This window comes from Semicossyphus pulcher, unplaced genomic scaffold, assembly GCF_022749685.1.
Source record: "Semicossyphus pulcher isolate SPU_LCO1_2020_fin unplaced genomic scaffold, fSemPul1.0.p SCAF_18, whole genome shotgun sequence".
Classification (NCBI taxonomy): Eukaryota; Metazoa; Chordata; class Actinopteri; order Labriformes; family Labridae; genus Semicossyphus; species Semicossyphus pulcher.
Genome location: NW_027211691.1, coordinates 2,946,430 through 2,958,743, shown reverse-complemented (window position 1 = coordinate 2,958,743; position 12,314 = coordinate 2,946,430). Strand labels below are relative to the sequence as shown.

Sequence of the window (12,314 nt, the reverse complement as noted above, 5' to 3'; positions counted from 1 at the left end):
CGAACAACGGGGCAGAAACAGACGCAGCTTTTAACCACAGCTGTCTTTGTGTGCAGTAGGCCATAATGTTAGCTGGGTTAGCATTACAAGCTAGCAGGCTGCTAGGGGGGCATTTTGTTCCTCCCTGTTACTTTTAACTTTCACTAGAGCCCTTCTCCCACTTCCCGCTAACACCCGGCTTTTTTTGCTTAGTGGGAAAGGTTCGCCTCGTCTCTGATCGGCATTGATGGGAATACAAAACCGGACTTGACACGCTAATCTCCGCCCCCTTTCCAGCGCGATGCTATGCTCCGTCGGTAACTTCTGCGACTCCTCGTCATCTCAGCTACAAATTCCTCCCGTCTCCTTCCAAGCAGCACTCGAACATCGTTCCAAATTTGTCGGCTCCGAGTTTGATAAACAGGCTGAATGATTAATAGATACAATAAAGACCTAACCAGTGTAACATCGTCACTGTTTACTAACCGTGTTTCGGGAGCTTTTGTGACAGACGGCGAAGCAGCAGAAAAGAGACCAAAAGGAGTGTACTGCACAGTCAATGGGAAAATAGACAATCAGCATCTATAAGCGGGTCTTCCCGGGTCTGAAAAACTCACGTCAATGCGCTAATTTCGGTGGGAAAGGGGTATAGTTCCCTTCAGGGAACCGCCACTATGCAAAGTGCTAACAGCAAAAGAGCGTCCAACTATGGCATCAAATTCAGTTCGGCCACGCTGACAGCAAACCTTCCCAGAGTCCCATCTCTGTGAGGTATCTACTTGGTTTGCGTCACTGCACTTCACCATTTCCATGAGCCAAGACAAAAAGCTCATGGTAGCTCAACCACAAGCTCAACCACAGCGTTGTGCTAAGGCTCTACTCACAAAGTTTCCGAGTTCAGACACAACCGTGGCTGATTTAGCCAAAGGAAAAGGTGACGAGGTGAATAAATAAAGACTCACCCGATCTTTGTCGTCCACCACATCACACAGCATGTCATCCAGGTCCAAGATGCCTCCATCTCCATGCTCCAACCTGTGCACCTGCACCCAGTAGCTGGGGTCCTGGAGGGCAAAAAGAAAAGAACACGAGTATTAGCTCTGTAATGAGATCAGCTTTATTTGCACCATATACATGGGATTTGAAGCATTATGTAATAAAAGCCATACAACATATTAGCAGGAATTAGCAGCTTGTGTCTCCTTTGGAATCAGCTGATCTAATCACCATGCGGCTCATGCAGTGATCCGGGCAGCTGGCACACAGCGGCGCTGACATGGTCACGGATTTACATCATGATACAGTTATGAAATATTTTAATCTGCTGCTGGATGGACTGCTAAAGAAGCATACGGCTCAAACCTTGTGGGGCTGGGAGTAAGAACAAGGCATAAAATCACAATGTTTCTTGTGGGAATGTTTCAATGCAAAAAACGTTCCTGCAACTTCCCCTATAAAGTTCTAAAACTGTCATTGTGTATTTTGCATCAGCATATGAATATCATCCATGCATACACAATGCATTCAGGTACAGCCAGTTGTGCAGATGGAGCCCGTTATCAACATATAAGGCGACATGAGCCCAGCGCTGTCGCCTCACACCTAGAAGGTTCATAGTTTGAATCCCGGTTCAGACGTAGCGGTCCTCTCTGTGTGGAGTCTGCATGTTCTCCCCGTGCATGTGTGGGTTCCCTCCGAGTACTCCTACTTCCTCCCACAGTCCAAAGACATGTACCCCGCCTCTCGACCAATGACAGCTGAGAGAGGCTCCAGGCCCAAGCAACCATGAACGGTCAGAATGATGCTTCTCATTTTCCTTATCGTTATTTATGCCAAGACAACTGGTACAAAACTGCTAACTAGTACAATGAGGTAACTTCTAAACGTCCAGTCACGATTCAAAATACAGCGCTGTCCGTCTGTGCACTTTAAGCATTTAAAGAAAGATATACACATTTCGTTTTAAAGGTGTGATTTTAAGATAGCCTCGCCACGCCAAATCACATGACCTACACTTCACACCTTTATTCAGGTGGTAGTTCCTCATATTTATTCAACTACAACCTCAATAATAAACACATGCAGCCAAATGAATACCTCTCTGACTTTGTCGGTCATCAACTGAACGTTATTATGTCTCTAAACAGAGAGGTTAGCTGTTGAATGGGACCACACTGATTGAACAGGTGATCGGATTAATTAGATATGATACTAGTACAAAAAAATTAGACTCGATCCCTGTTTCGTTACTACGGCAACTAGGAGATGAGGTAATTTTCTCATTTGTAATTTCCCACCTTCACACAGTGCTGCTGCACAATAAAGACACCAAACACACACCAGCATTTGAAAGACTGTTAATTGTGATGAAAGGCTTAATGAACAGGGATTTTAGATATTAGAATATTCCCTCTTTGTCATCACTCATCATGCAGGAGAAGTGTGAGCTGGTGTCTGTGTCTGCAGAGGATCTGCCCTTCGTCTGCAACATCTTTATGAGGCATGAAAGGGACTTCACTAAATGTCTTGTCGTTCTGTTAATGACAACAGGCTGCAGTGTCGCTGCTGTTTCAGAGCTCCAGGTGTGACGGAGGGCGGAGCAGACACACACGCACAGTCGGCAGGATGAAGCGCAACTTCGGCCTACAAAAACGAGACCCTGTACCTTCCTGTGGGGTTGTATGCAGGTGAAGGTGTGGTAGTTTGTTGTTGAGAGCGTAACTTCTGTGAAACAAACAGAAAATAACGTCTTATTTCTCAGCTGCTCTCTCTCTCTCTCTTTGGAAACTTTGGGATGAAAACATGACTGTAGATCTGTTGGTTATTTAAAGTTTTGGTACCCTTCGGTGCTATTGAACGTAAAAATAATGGAGATTGCATGGTGGTAGGCTACCTGTGAGTGTAGGCTATTTGTTCATGATATGTCTATGTAAGGTTACTGTGTTTTTCCTTTCCACAGCAATGGTTGAGTAAAGAAGCTTCATGTGAATACCAGACATTTTGCAAGACCTGTATTCAAACTGTATTGTTAAAGAGTTCATGTGTGGTTGGGATGTTTGATTTTCAGTAATAAAAACCTCAGAATAAATAAAAGCTAATCTTTCATTCGTCTGGCTCTGCCATCAGCTCACAGCCTACAGCGCTGATGGTCAGACAGGAGGGTAAATCCAAACCACTCCTTCCTCCTTCACCACGTTAGGAATGAAACTCCTCACTCTTCTGTCTCACTCTTGTTCTCACTCCCTCTGTCTCTTCGCCTCCATGCTCGCTCCTACAATACTGAGTCGTCTTTTGGGGCCTGTGGTTAGATGCCTTCATGCTCGGCTCTGTTGTTCTGAACTCCGATGCGGTTCACCCGGCAAAATGGTCCAAATCATGAGGGGAATAACTCTGTGGTGTTTTCCTTCTTTGTGAGGTTATTAGGGAGGAGGTGGCACGTTTGTTCGGGCCGTTCCCGACAGACAAGACAAGAAATTGAAGCCAAGAGTTTATGCAGTAACATTTCAGGGTTGTTACAAAGCAGACTGAAAGAAAGATGCAAAGCTGCTAAAACACACTGAAACCCCAGAAGAAGAAAGAGTGAGGAAACTTTTACCATCTCTGGAAGTCATTAGAAACCACACACTGACCCTCAGCATTAAACAGGAACAAAATAATCTTTAAACGTTCAGATGTTGACACGCTCCACGTCTCCTTGGCACAGTCCTCGACCAGACTTGTTCCTCGGATGGATTATGAGGAAGAAATGTGAATCTGAGAGAAGCTTAGCTCCCAAACTTAATCCCAAAAACAGACTCGGGATGGAAGGAAAGCATCGGACGTTGACGTACGCGGTTAAGACTTAACATGCGGGAAATGATGCAGGAGCCTTTCATCAGCGACACTTGGCCTCCAGCAAGCCAAAAAAAGAACACAAATTCTGAGTTCAAGGAATCTTCATTACAAGAGTATCAGCAGAGAATTCATCACTAACGGGAATCTGTTTTTTTGCTCTTATGGAGGTCACTTCTGCATGCTTTGGTGTACATACTAAGACCTTAACCAAAGCACACACACACAGGATCATGTCAGTCATTCAGCTGACAGAAAACCTAAAGGTAGGGCATCATCCTTGGTGTCTTTCATACATCTTCTCCTCCTGAAGAGCTTTGTTAGCATTAAGAGTATGAAGGATGCAGGATGGCACTCTGGCCTGCTGGGATTGTATCCATACACCTATTTTCTTGTACCTATCCAGGGCCGGAACTCCACCACCGCGTGCCCTGTCCTCCTGCGCTCTCAGCGAGCTTAGCCCGGCCTTCTGCACCTTGGTTAAGCTTCAGGGAGTCACCGAGGACCGGACCTGCCCTCCCAGGCTGAGAAAACACTGCACTGCGTCTTTAAAATGCTAACAATCTTAGCTAACAGATGCTAAAAGAGAAAATCGTACCGTGGTCCTTAAAGCGGCTGCTTCCAAGAGACTGACAGGAGAGTGTGTGAGTGTGTTACTGAAAAACAGCACGAAGGTCTGCCTGTGAGAGCAGTCATCCAGCTGCTTCAGTCTCATTACATGATTTATTGAAACAATTTAATCTAAAGATATTATTGATTTTATTCAAAAGCTAAAATAAAATAGTTTTCTTCATAAAAACACATTTGGACTTCAAAAAGTCTTGAAAAGGTGGGTTGCCTTATAATCAGGGTTGTCTTGTGTTCTGACCAATACGATATAATCCCTCCAGCGAGCTCTGGGCCGACCCAGAGTCTCCTCCCAGTTGGACGTGTCTGAAGAACCTTCAACGGGAGGCGTCCAGGAGGCATCCTAATTAGCCTGCTTGGACCATTGTGTGTTGATGTTCAGTGCTTTCATCGTGCCAGCGCCTTTCTCCTTCAGTCCAAAAACATTGGTGCCTGCAGCCGTGAATGGTTGTGTGTCCCAATAGCCTCCATTTGTACCTCCTCCATGTCTTTCCTCTCCTCTCTTGTGTCTTAGTCCCTCCCAATTGGGATGCAAGAGAAGGAGGAAAGGAAGTGATGCGAGAAGAGGGCAGCCGAATCAACAGGCATAAGGAGCCGTCATTTTAAAGCAACATTAATTAAACATGTAGCTTCTCCCCTGGGATCGCATCCAGCCCCCCGCGGCCCTTTGAACTAAGCTGTGTCATCACAAAGCATGATCTTATAACATGATTAATTCAAAGTGCAATTAAACACTGTAACTGTATTTTAAATGTGCAACACGTTCTTTGACTTTGGCGCCAGCTTTGGAGCAACCTTACTGTACATTAGGACCTCTAATGATCTCCCCTATTGGAACACATATGGGCTTCATCAACTGTGAACACACGTGGCACCGACAGCAGAGCAAACAGAGCGAAGGGAAACAGAAGGAGCAGATCCTTCTCACAAAGAGTGCATTGTGGAAGTGTCATTTGTATTAGTGTGGCGTACAGTGTAAGAGAGGGGAGGACAGCTGGGGAGATGATGGAGTGTTACTTCACTCAGCAGTCGACCTCAGCTCGTTTTGTTACCATCGTCTCTGCTACTAAATCAACATTTGGCCCCTGCAGGCTCTCTTACTTTTGCATTTCTCTTATTGATAAAGAGTTTTACGAAGTTCTTAATAGACAAAACTGTAACTTTGTACGAACACACAAGACCCGAGTAATTCGACGTTCTCAGATATCTTAGAGCCAAACAGTCCACTGGGAGTCGATGTCGTTTATCTTCAAGCGTCCAAAAATAAACATCTGATCTCATCCTCTCAAGTCCTTCCATAAATGTGTCATTAATGATCATTGATTAGATCATTTGTGCATCAGAGGAACAAAACCCACATCAGGTCCACACACTCGGTCCAAGCAGTCTGAAGATAAATGTCTTTCCGTTCCCAGACCACGCTGACATCACCGCTCGAGTCCTTTGAGATTCTAATGAGTTTTTCAGAGACAATGCCCCGGGAGCAACGCCTCGTTACATTAAGAGACGAAAACCACAGGAACGAAACACATCCAACGAGTACGACTGTTCAGAGCAGCTTTGATGGATGATCTGAGCCGTGTATTTGTGGGGGTGAAATGTGAGAGCAGCGCATATTTGTCCAACTTACTGCAAACAGGAAGAAGGATTACTGACGTGTAGAAACCAGCGTAACCTGTGCTACATCAATGTCTTGTGAAGTGTAAGATTTCATGGCAGAGCTGAACTTGAAGCAACGTTCCCAGACTGGTGCAAAGGTGCAAAGGTCAGCCACAATGTGTGAGCAACAGCGACTGAAGCACTCAACAGTGCTCGCATCGTGGAACTAGGATTATGTCCAATAGAAGTTCCTGTATTTTCCACCGACAACATTACAGAAACCCTCCCTACAGAGATAGACCTTTTTGTTAAAGAGGAAGATGATTTATTTAAGCCAGAATCTGCTGTTACTTCGCCCTCTTCAAAGCCACCAGACTCCATTGACAAAAACAGTAATTTTAGCTCACAGAAAACAGGAGTTGCTTGTTTGCAGTTGCATTCACAGGTTAGTTTGTTTGTGTTACTGTGTTGTGTTGGATCTTTAAACCCCATTAGCAATAACCCCTAACATTACAAGCCTAGGAATCAGTTGAGGCAGCCTCAGACCTGCAGCTCCTGTGCCCTGTGAGGTAAAATCACTGTTTTGGTCAATGGAGTCTGGTGAGCAATGTCACAGTGGTCTTTTTGATAAAAAGAGGATCTAACTCTTCAACAAAGAAGGTCTATCACTGTAGGGATCCTTTCTGTAACGCTGTCAGACACTTGGAATAACAATCTGAGCCTGTCAGTGGATAAAACAAGAACTGTGAGTGGATGCACGTTGACCAGGTGCAATACACTGCAGCAATTACGGCCTGTTTTGTTGCTGCAGGCTGAAGAAATCGACTGGAACAATTCCAAACCTTTGTACCTGTTAGTAATTTAGACCCCAAAATATGTTTAAAAAATTGGGCCCAGGTGTAAAATTGCAAAATTCTCCTTTTACTGTTATGTCACCACTTTAAATATGTATCTCTCAAGAAGCCTTTAATTACTGCCACTGTCCTCAAAAACTGAAAAGGGACGTACATTTCTGTATGAATTGGGAATGTAAGGAGAGTAGATTGAATTGTTTTCGTGTTGCATTTATAAATATAAAATATGAATATGATGAAATGAATATTAAAATAAAGTCACAAGCAACTCTGTGATTGAATTTTAGGTGATTATTTGTTGCTGCTCCTCATCAGACTCTTTGAAGCCAAAGTGCTTCCAAACAACGGAATTACTTTTACCTTTCTTGTGGACCAAACGCTCTCTCTCCGTCATCTTTGGCTCAGACTGAACTACATGTCGCTATAGCCCGGCGAGTGAGTGTGGGCAGAGAAAAAGGTCACTGCTGAGTGCGGCAAAATAATCGTTTTAACTCATCATCATCGGAAGCAAAAATTGACATTCTTGGTTTCAGTTTTATGACATCCATCCTTCCATCCTTTATCTATAACGTCTTTCCTTTTTAGGGTTGCGGGGGGGCTGGATCCCAGCTGTCATTGGGCGAGAGGCGGGGTTACACATCGAACTGATCGCCAGCCGATCACAGGCCTGATATATACAGACAAACATGTTAACTTTAATGACTTGATTTAATGAATCAAAAATGAAATTCAAAATAGCACCCAGTTTGCATGTATTGAAGAGTGTAAAAAGGGTGTGAAAAGTGACCTGGCTCAACATGCAGAGCAGAGTAATCCCTATTATAGACACAGAGCAGATCGAGCGAGTGACTTTTGTCTGCAGCAGAGCAGATATGATCGGATACGAGCAGGGTGTGGCTGTGTGTGTATTGTCTGCTACTTGTGCACCTCCTGTCATGTGACATGTTTAGTCACCAGTGAGTTTTACACATTCATTCACACACTGACTGAGTGACATACCATCACCTTCAGGTGATCAGGTGTTATCTGATCCTCGGCAGCAGGAACGGGGAAACAGAGAGCTGGTTGTTCTCTGTGTCACACACACACACTTGTGACATAAGCCCACACAATAGCTCTCTTCACCCCATTATCTGTGTCTTTGTACCGGAGTGGGTTTACTGTTCCTGTCAGGGACCACACAAAGACCGGTGCCCTGGAGGGGCGAGGGAGGAGGGGGTGAGAAAGTGTGTGAGAAAGAGAGAACATGTGCCTGTGTGTGTTTTATGATTGCTGCATTCGCTCCTGCAAGTGTTCCCTCTCCCACAGGGGGGAACATCAGCGGCTCCATGTGCTTCTCAAATGTCCCAGGCAGCAGCAGGACCTCGTGGCGCAACGGTAGCGCGTCTGACTCCAGATCAGAAGGTTGCGTGTTCAAATCACGTCGGGGTCAGTGCTTTTCAGAGTCTGACCGAGCATTCATTGCACAGTACGGCCGGTCATATAAATGAACAGGGAGTGGAAAACCTTTGCATGAATGGAAGAAGGCGAAATAGAGATGCCAGCGATACACGTGTGTTTTAACAAAGATAACACAGAGACGTGTTTCTATAATTAAACATTAGGGAATGTGCATTTGACCGACAGTCACAGATGAAAGGTGACGGCTTCGATAATCTTGTCAAGATGGCATCAACAAGCGCTGCTCTGTAAACCACACTGTGTTGATAATTATCTTATCACTGTGACAGCGCTGAAGTGCAATTTAATCACTGTAGTAGATTGTGCAGCTTAGATATCGCTATGATTTCTGCACGTGTCAGTTTATTTATTGTGTATGCGGTCAAGAGTGAGTCCAGTCCAGTCCAGTTTTCAGGCCAGTGATCAGTGAGTGTGTGTGCAGTGTGTCCCTCCAAAGATGATCCAGAGTGAACGGTGTGAAAATGAGCTCAACAGCTCAGAGCAGACTGCACACTCTCCAGACTTTCACTGCCTGACCAAAGAGCTTAGACACCAGCATCAGGCTGTGACCTTTGACCTCTGGGAGCACAGGCCTCCCTGTGAATCACCAGCTCAAGGAATCAACTCCACAGACTTTACATTCCGGTAGTGGATGTAAACAAACCGGCAATGCAAACGCGGACTTAGAACAAACAAAAACAAACGGCACACAGCTGCGGTGGAACAAACGGACCTCTAACGACGTCTTCTTCGCCCGCAGCGTTTTCCGTTTAAGGATCATTGAATGAATGAAGTTCACGAGTGATGGTGTGTCGGTGACGTGCTGGGGTGTGTGGGGAGCACGTCTGTATTGCGGTAGTGATTTGAGATCGCTACAGTATCAGTTTATGGCAATCTTATACCACACTTCTTCTGAGTCTAATCAGGTAATGTGGGATTATACTGAATTAGATTTAAGTTATGCATGTAATGAATGCAACACTTAACAAGAAAACTCACTTCAAGTGTAACAGATCTTTTCCTTAAACTCATTAATTAGTCGTTATTATAAAAAACACCACTGGCTCCAAAAGGCCTCAACTTAGGCCTACTTGTGGAAAATCTATTAAAACAGATAAAGAAATATTGAACTCCTCTGTAGATCATGTAAGTGTGCTTGCTTCAAAAGGAAGAAATTGCTTTAGTGCAAATCAAAAAGCCTGGAACAAGGGGATTAGGGATGCAACATATTATCGGCACGTTATCGGTATCTGCAGATTATGGCTTGAAAATGATTTATCGGCATTAGCTGATATGTCATTTTTCTGCTGATATTTTCCGCCGATAAAACAACGCTTTAATTCTCCTGAATGCTCGATGATTCCCTGAGCTTGACATAATGCTAAGACATTAAGTCGGTGCGAGTGTGCGCACACTGCATGCACCACGCCTCTTCCGTCAAGCGTGAAGAAGGATGCAAGATGTCTGCGGTGTGGCTTCCAAAGTTTCCAAAGCAGACAGCAAGGTTGATTTAATTTATTGATCTGTGCAATAGGTTAATGTATGCCCTAGTTGTGGCTATCGTCAGGACTGTCTCAGGGAGAGCACCATCCAAGCCTGCCTAAGTTGTTTAAATATTACAGTTTAATGTGAAAGAAAATGTTACATAAGTTTAAGTACTTTTCTTATATCACCCAGTGAATGAAGCAAAAAATCTAATATATTTTTACATGCAAGGAATTAATTATGCTGTTGTGGTGCTTCATAGTAAACAATAGAAATAGAGTAAAAATAGAAAGATAGTGAACAACAGAACTCTTGTCATTAAACTTTAATAATTAAAAGATGATAGTGTCTTATATAAAATATTAAGGAACTATAAATCTATTTTATAGTGCATTAAAAGAGCTGGAGAGTGTGTGCAGAATTGTGCAAGGCATTCCCCAGGGGGTGTGCAAAAGTTCACAGTATGAAATAAGGAGAGAGAGTGTGCAATGAATAAAGATAATAATCTAGTGTGCGTACCGGCTGCACTAATGTGTCCTGGCCTGATACTCTGCAGCAGCAGACTTTGCCCACATGCAAAAATGTGATATTGTTTTGTAAATGTTCTCCTGTTGCCGCTCACAGTGGAGAAAAGTAGGAGCTAAAAGTTATTTGGATTATTATTGACCAAGGGCTTAAAACCGTGTAAGCATCAGACGGCTATCCGGTTGACACAGGTGTGTTCCTCTCCTGTGCAGATCCGACAGGTTGGCTCCTTGGTTTGTTTTGTTATCTCTGTTTTTATCCTTGGTACAGGCAGCTGAGGTGACTTCACACCTTGAAACAGCACTTTAAGGTGGTTGAAACAAGGCTCTGCTTTCACAAGACGTCCAGCTCACACAGATGTTTGGTGGTGTTCAGATTTCAGGAAACTGCAGGCTTGTGTAAAGCGGGTTTCCTGGCAGGTGCTGACGCTCAGCTGTTAGAACAGCTGCATTCAGACAGAGCAGATCTGGGGTTCAAACTCTGCTGTAGCAAACATGTTTGTGCGCACATGAATAGCTTGGTAGGGTTGCAACTAGTGGTTATTTTCATTATCAATTAATCTTCTATATATATTTCTTATAGCCATAATTAATGGATTACTTGATTATTCAATAAAATATTTTTAAAAAAGTGAGTGTGAGTGTGCAGTGTGTCCCTTCGAGCTCAACAGCTCATAAAGAGCAGACTGCACAATCTCCAGACTTTCACTGCCTGACCAAAAAGCTTAGGCACCAACATTAGGCTGTGACCTTTGACCTCTGGAAGCACAGGCCTCCCTGTGAATCACCAGCTCAACCCAGTAGTTCAACCTCTCAGCCTCCCACTTTTAGAGTTTATGCTGTGCAGCGTAATAACGGCTGTGATTTATGGAGTGAAACGTTTCTCCCCTGTGAGTCATAAACACTGCTGTCACAAACACCTTGTGCCTGTCGGGTTCATGCACACGCACACACACACACACACACACACACACACACACACACAGACAGAGATAGACACATACCTCCTAACCTCACTCACTGTTGCTTTCAGGAAAGAGTGAAACATGCAAAATAGATGATATGGGACATTAGCAGGTGACTGTTTCTACTACTGACCAGGGCTAACCACAACGTGAAGAACATGCTGTTTATGACAGACTTTTGTAGAAGGTTCTAGCTGCTGTCATAAATACTTTAATACAAGACACACCTATTTTATTGGTATAGTCTTCCTGCTCAACTTAAAGCCCAACTTGCTCGACTGTTACGTTTCTGCTCAAAGATTGTGGCTCAAACACTTGAGTCAGATTTTCAAGCATTTTCTTTGTACGAAAAGAAAGCTGTCTCTGTTAAGTCATATTACATCCGACCGCTCTCATATTTTATTTGAAGAACATCAGCTTCTGCCATCAAACTGAAGATTTAGCGTCCCACAGGCTCGACTGAACAGACCGAGGAACCCTTTTGTCCCTCAGTCTGTCAAGTTATTAAATCAGTGTTTGGGCTCTAAGTAGGCCGCAGGGTTCATGTATGGACTGAGCACGGGGTGTTTTCTCAACTCACAGTCAGAAAAGCTTAAATGCCCGCTGTGATATTTTTCTCACATATTGTTTTACGACCTGATCACACACAACAGTGAGCATGTTAAAACCCATCAAGTCTCTCTTTAAAGTCGAGCTGAAGAGAGTATCTAGCTTCCGTATCGTGACGTATTTCCGAGTGAAACAGGACGTGCAGGCGGGACATATCATTAGAGGGATTTGATTTGATCGTTGAGAAGTGGGCGTAGACAGACGTTCTCCACAGCGCAGCAGCTAGCTAACTGACCGAGCGTTCTTGGTGCTCTGCGGCTAAATGTTGCAGATTGATTGGTTGAAATTGTTTGGTGCTAACTTACGTAAGCACGCGTGAAATTTAGTTTTACCGGAAGAAAACTTGATCGGATTTTGATATAAGAATATGAAGAAATGGATTTTCTATATTTTCTTTGGCC

General features: G+C 44.0%; 1 protein-coding gene and 1 non-coding gene across 2 annotated transcripts in view; one reads left to right on the top strand and one right to left on the bottom strand.

Annotated features, from left to right (window-relative positions):
* The window catches only part of LOC138595814 (partitioning defective 3 homolog), a 409,339-nt gene that overhangs the window by 356,006 nt on the left and 41,019 nt on the right, over positions 1-12,314 (bottom strand). Inside the window, exon 2 of the mRNA XM_069667257.1 lies at positions 942-1,043. Within this exon, the coding sequence (XP_069523358.1) occupies positions 942-1,043 (102 nt within the window). The remainder of the gene's footprint in view (positions 1-941; positions 1,044-12,314) is intronic.
* Positions 8,251-8,322, top strand: trnaw-cca (transfer RNA tryptophan (anticodon CCA)). The gene has a single exon. It is a non-coding gene; the product is annotated as a tRNA-Trp (tRNA).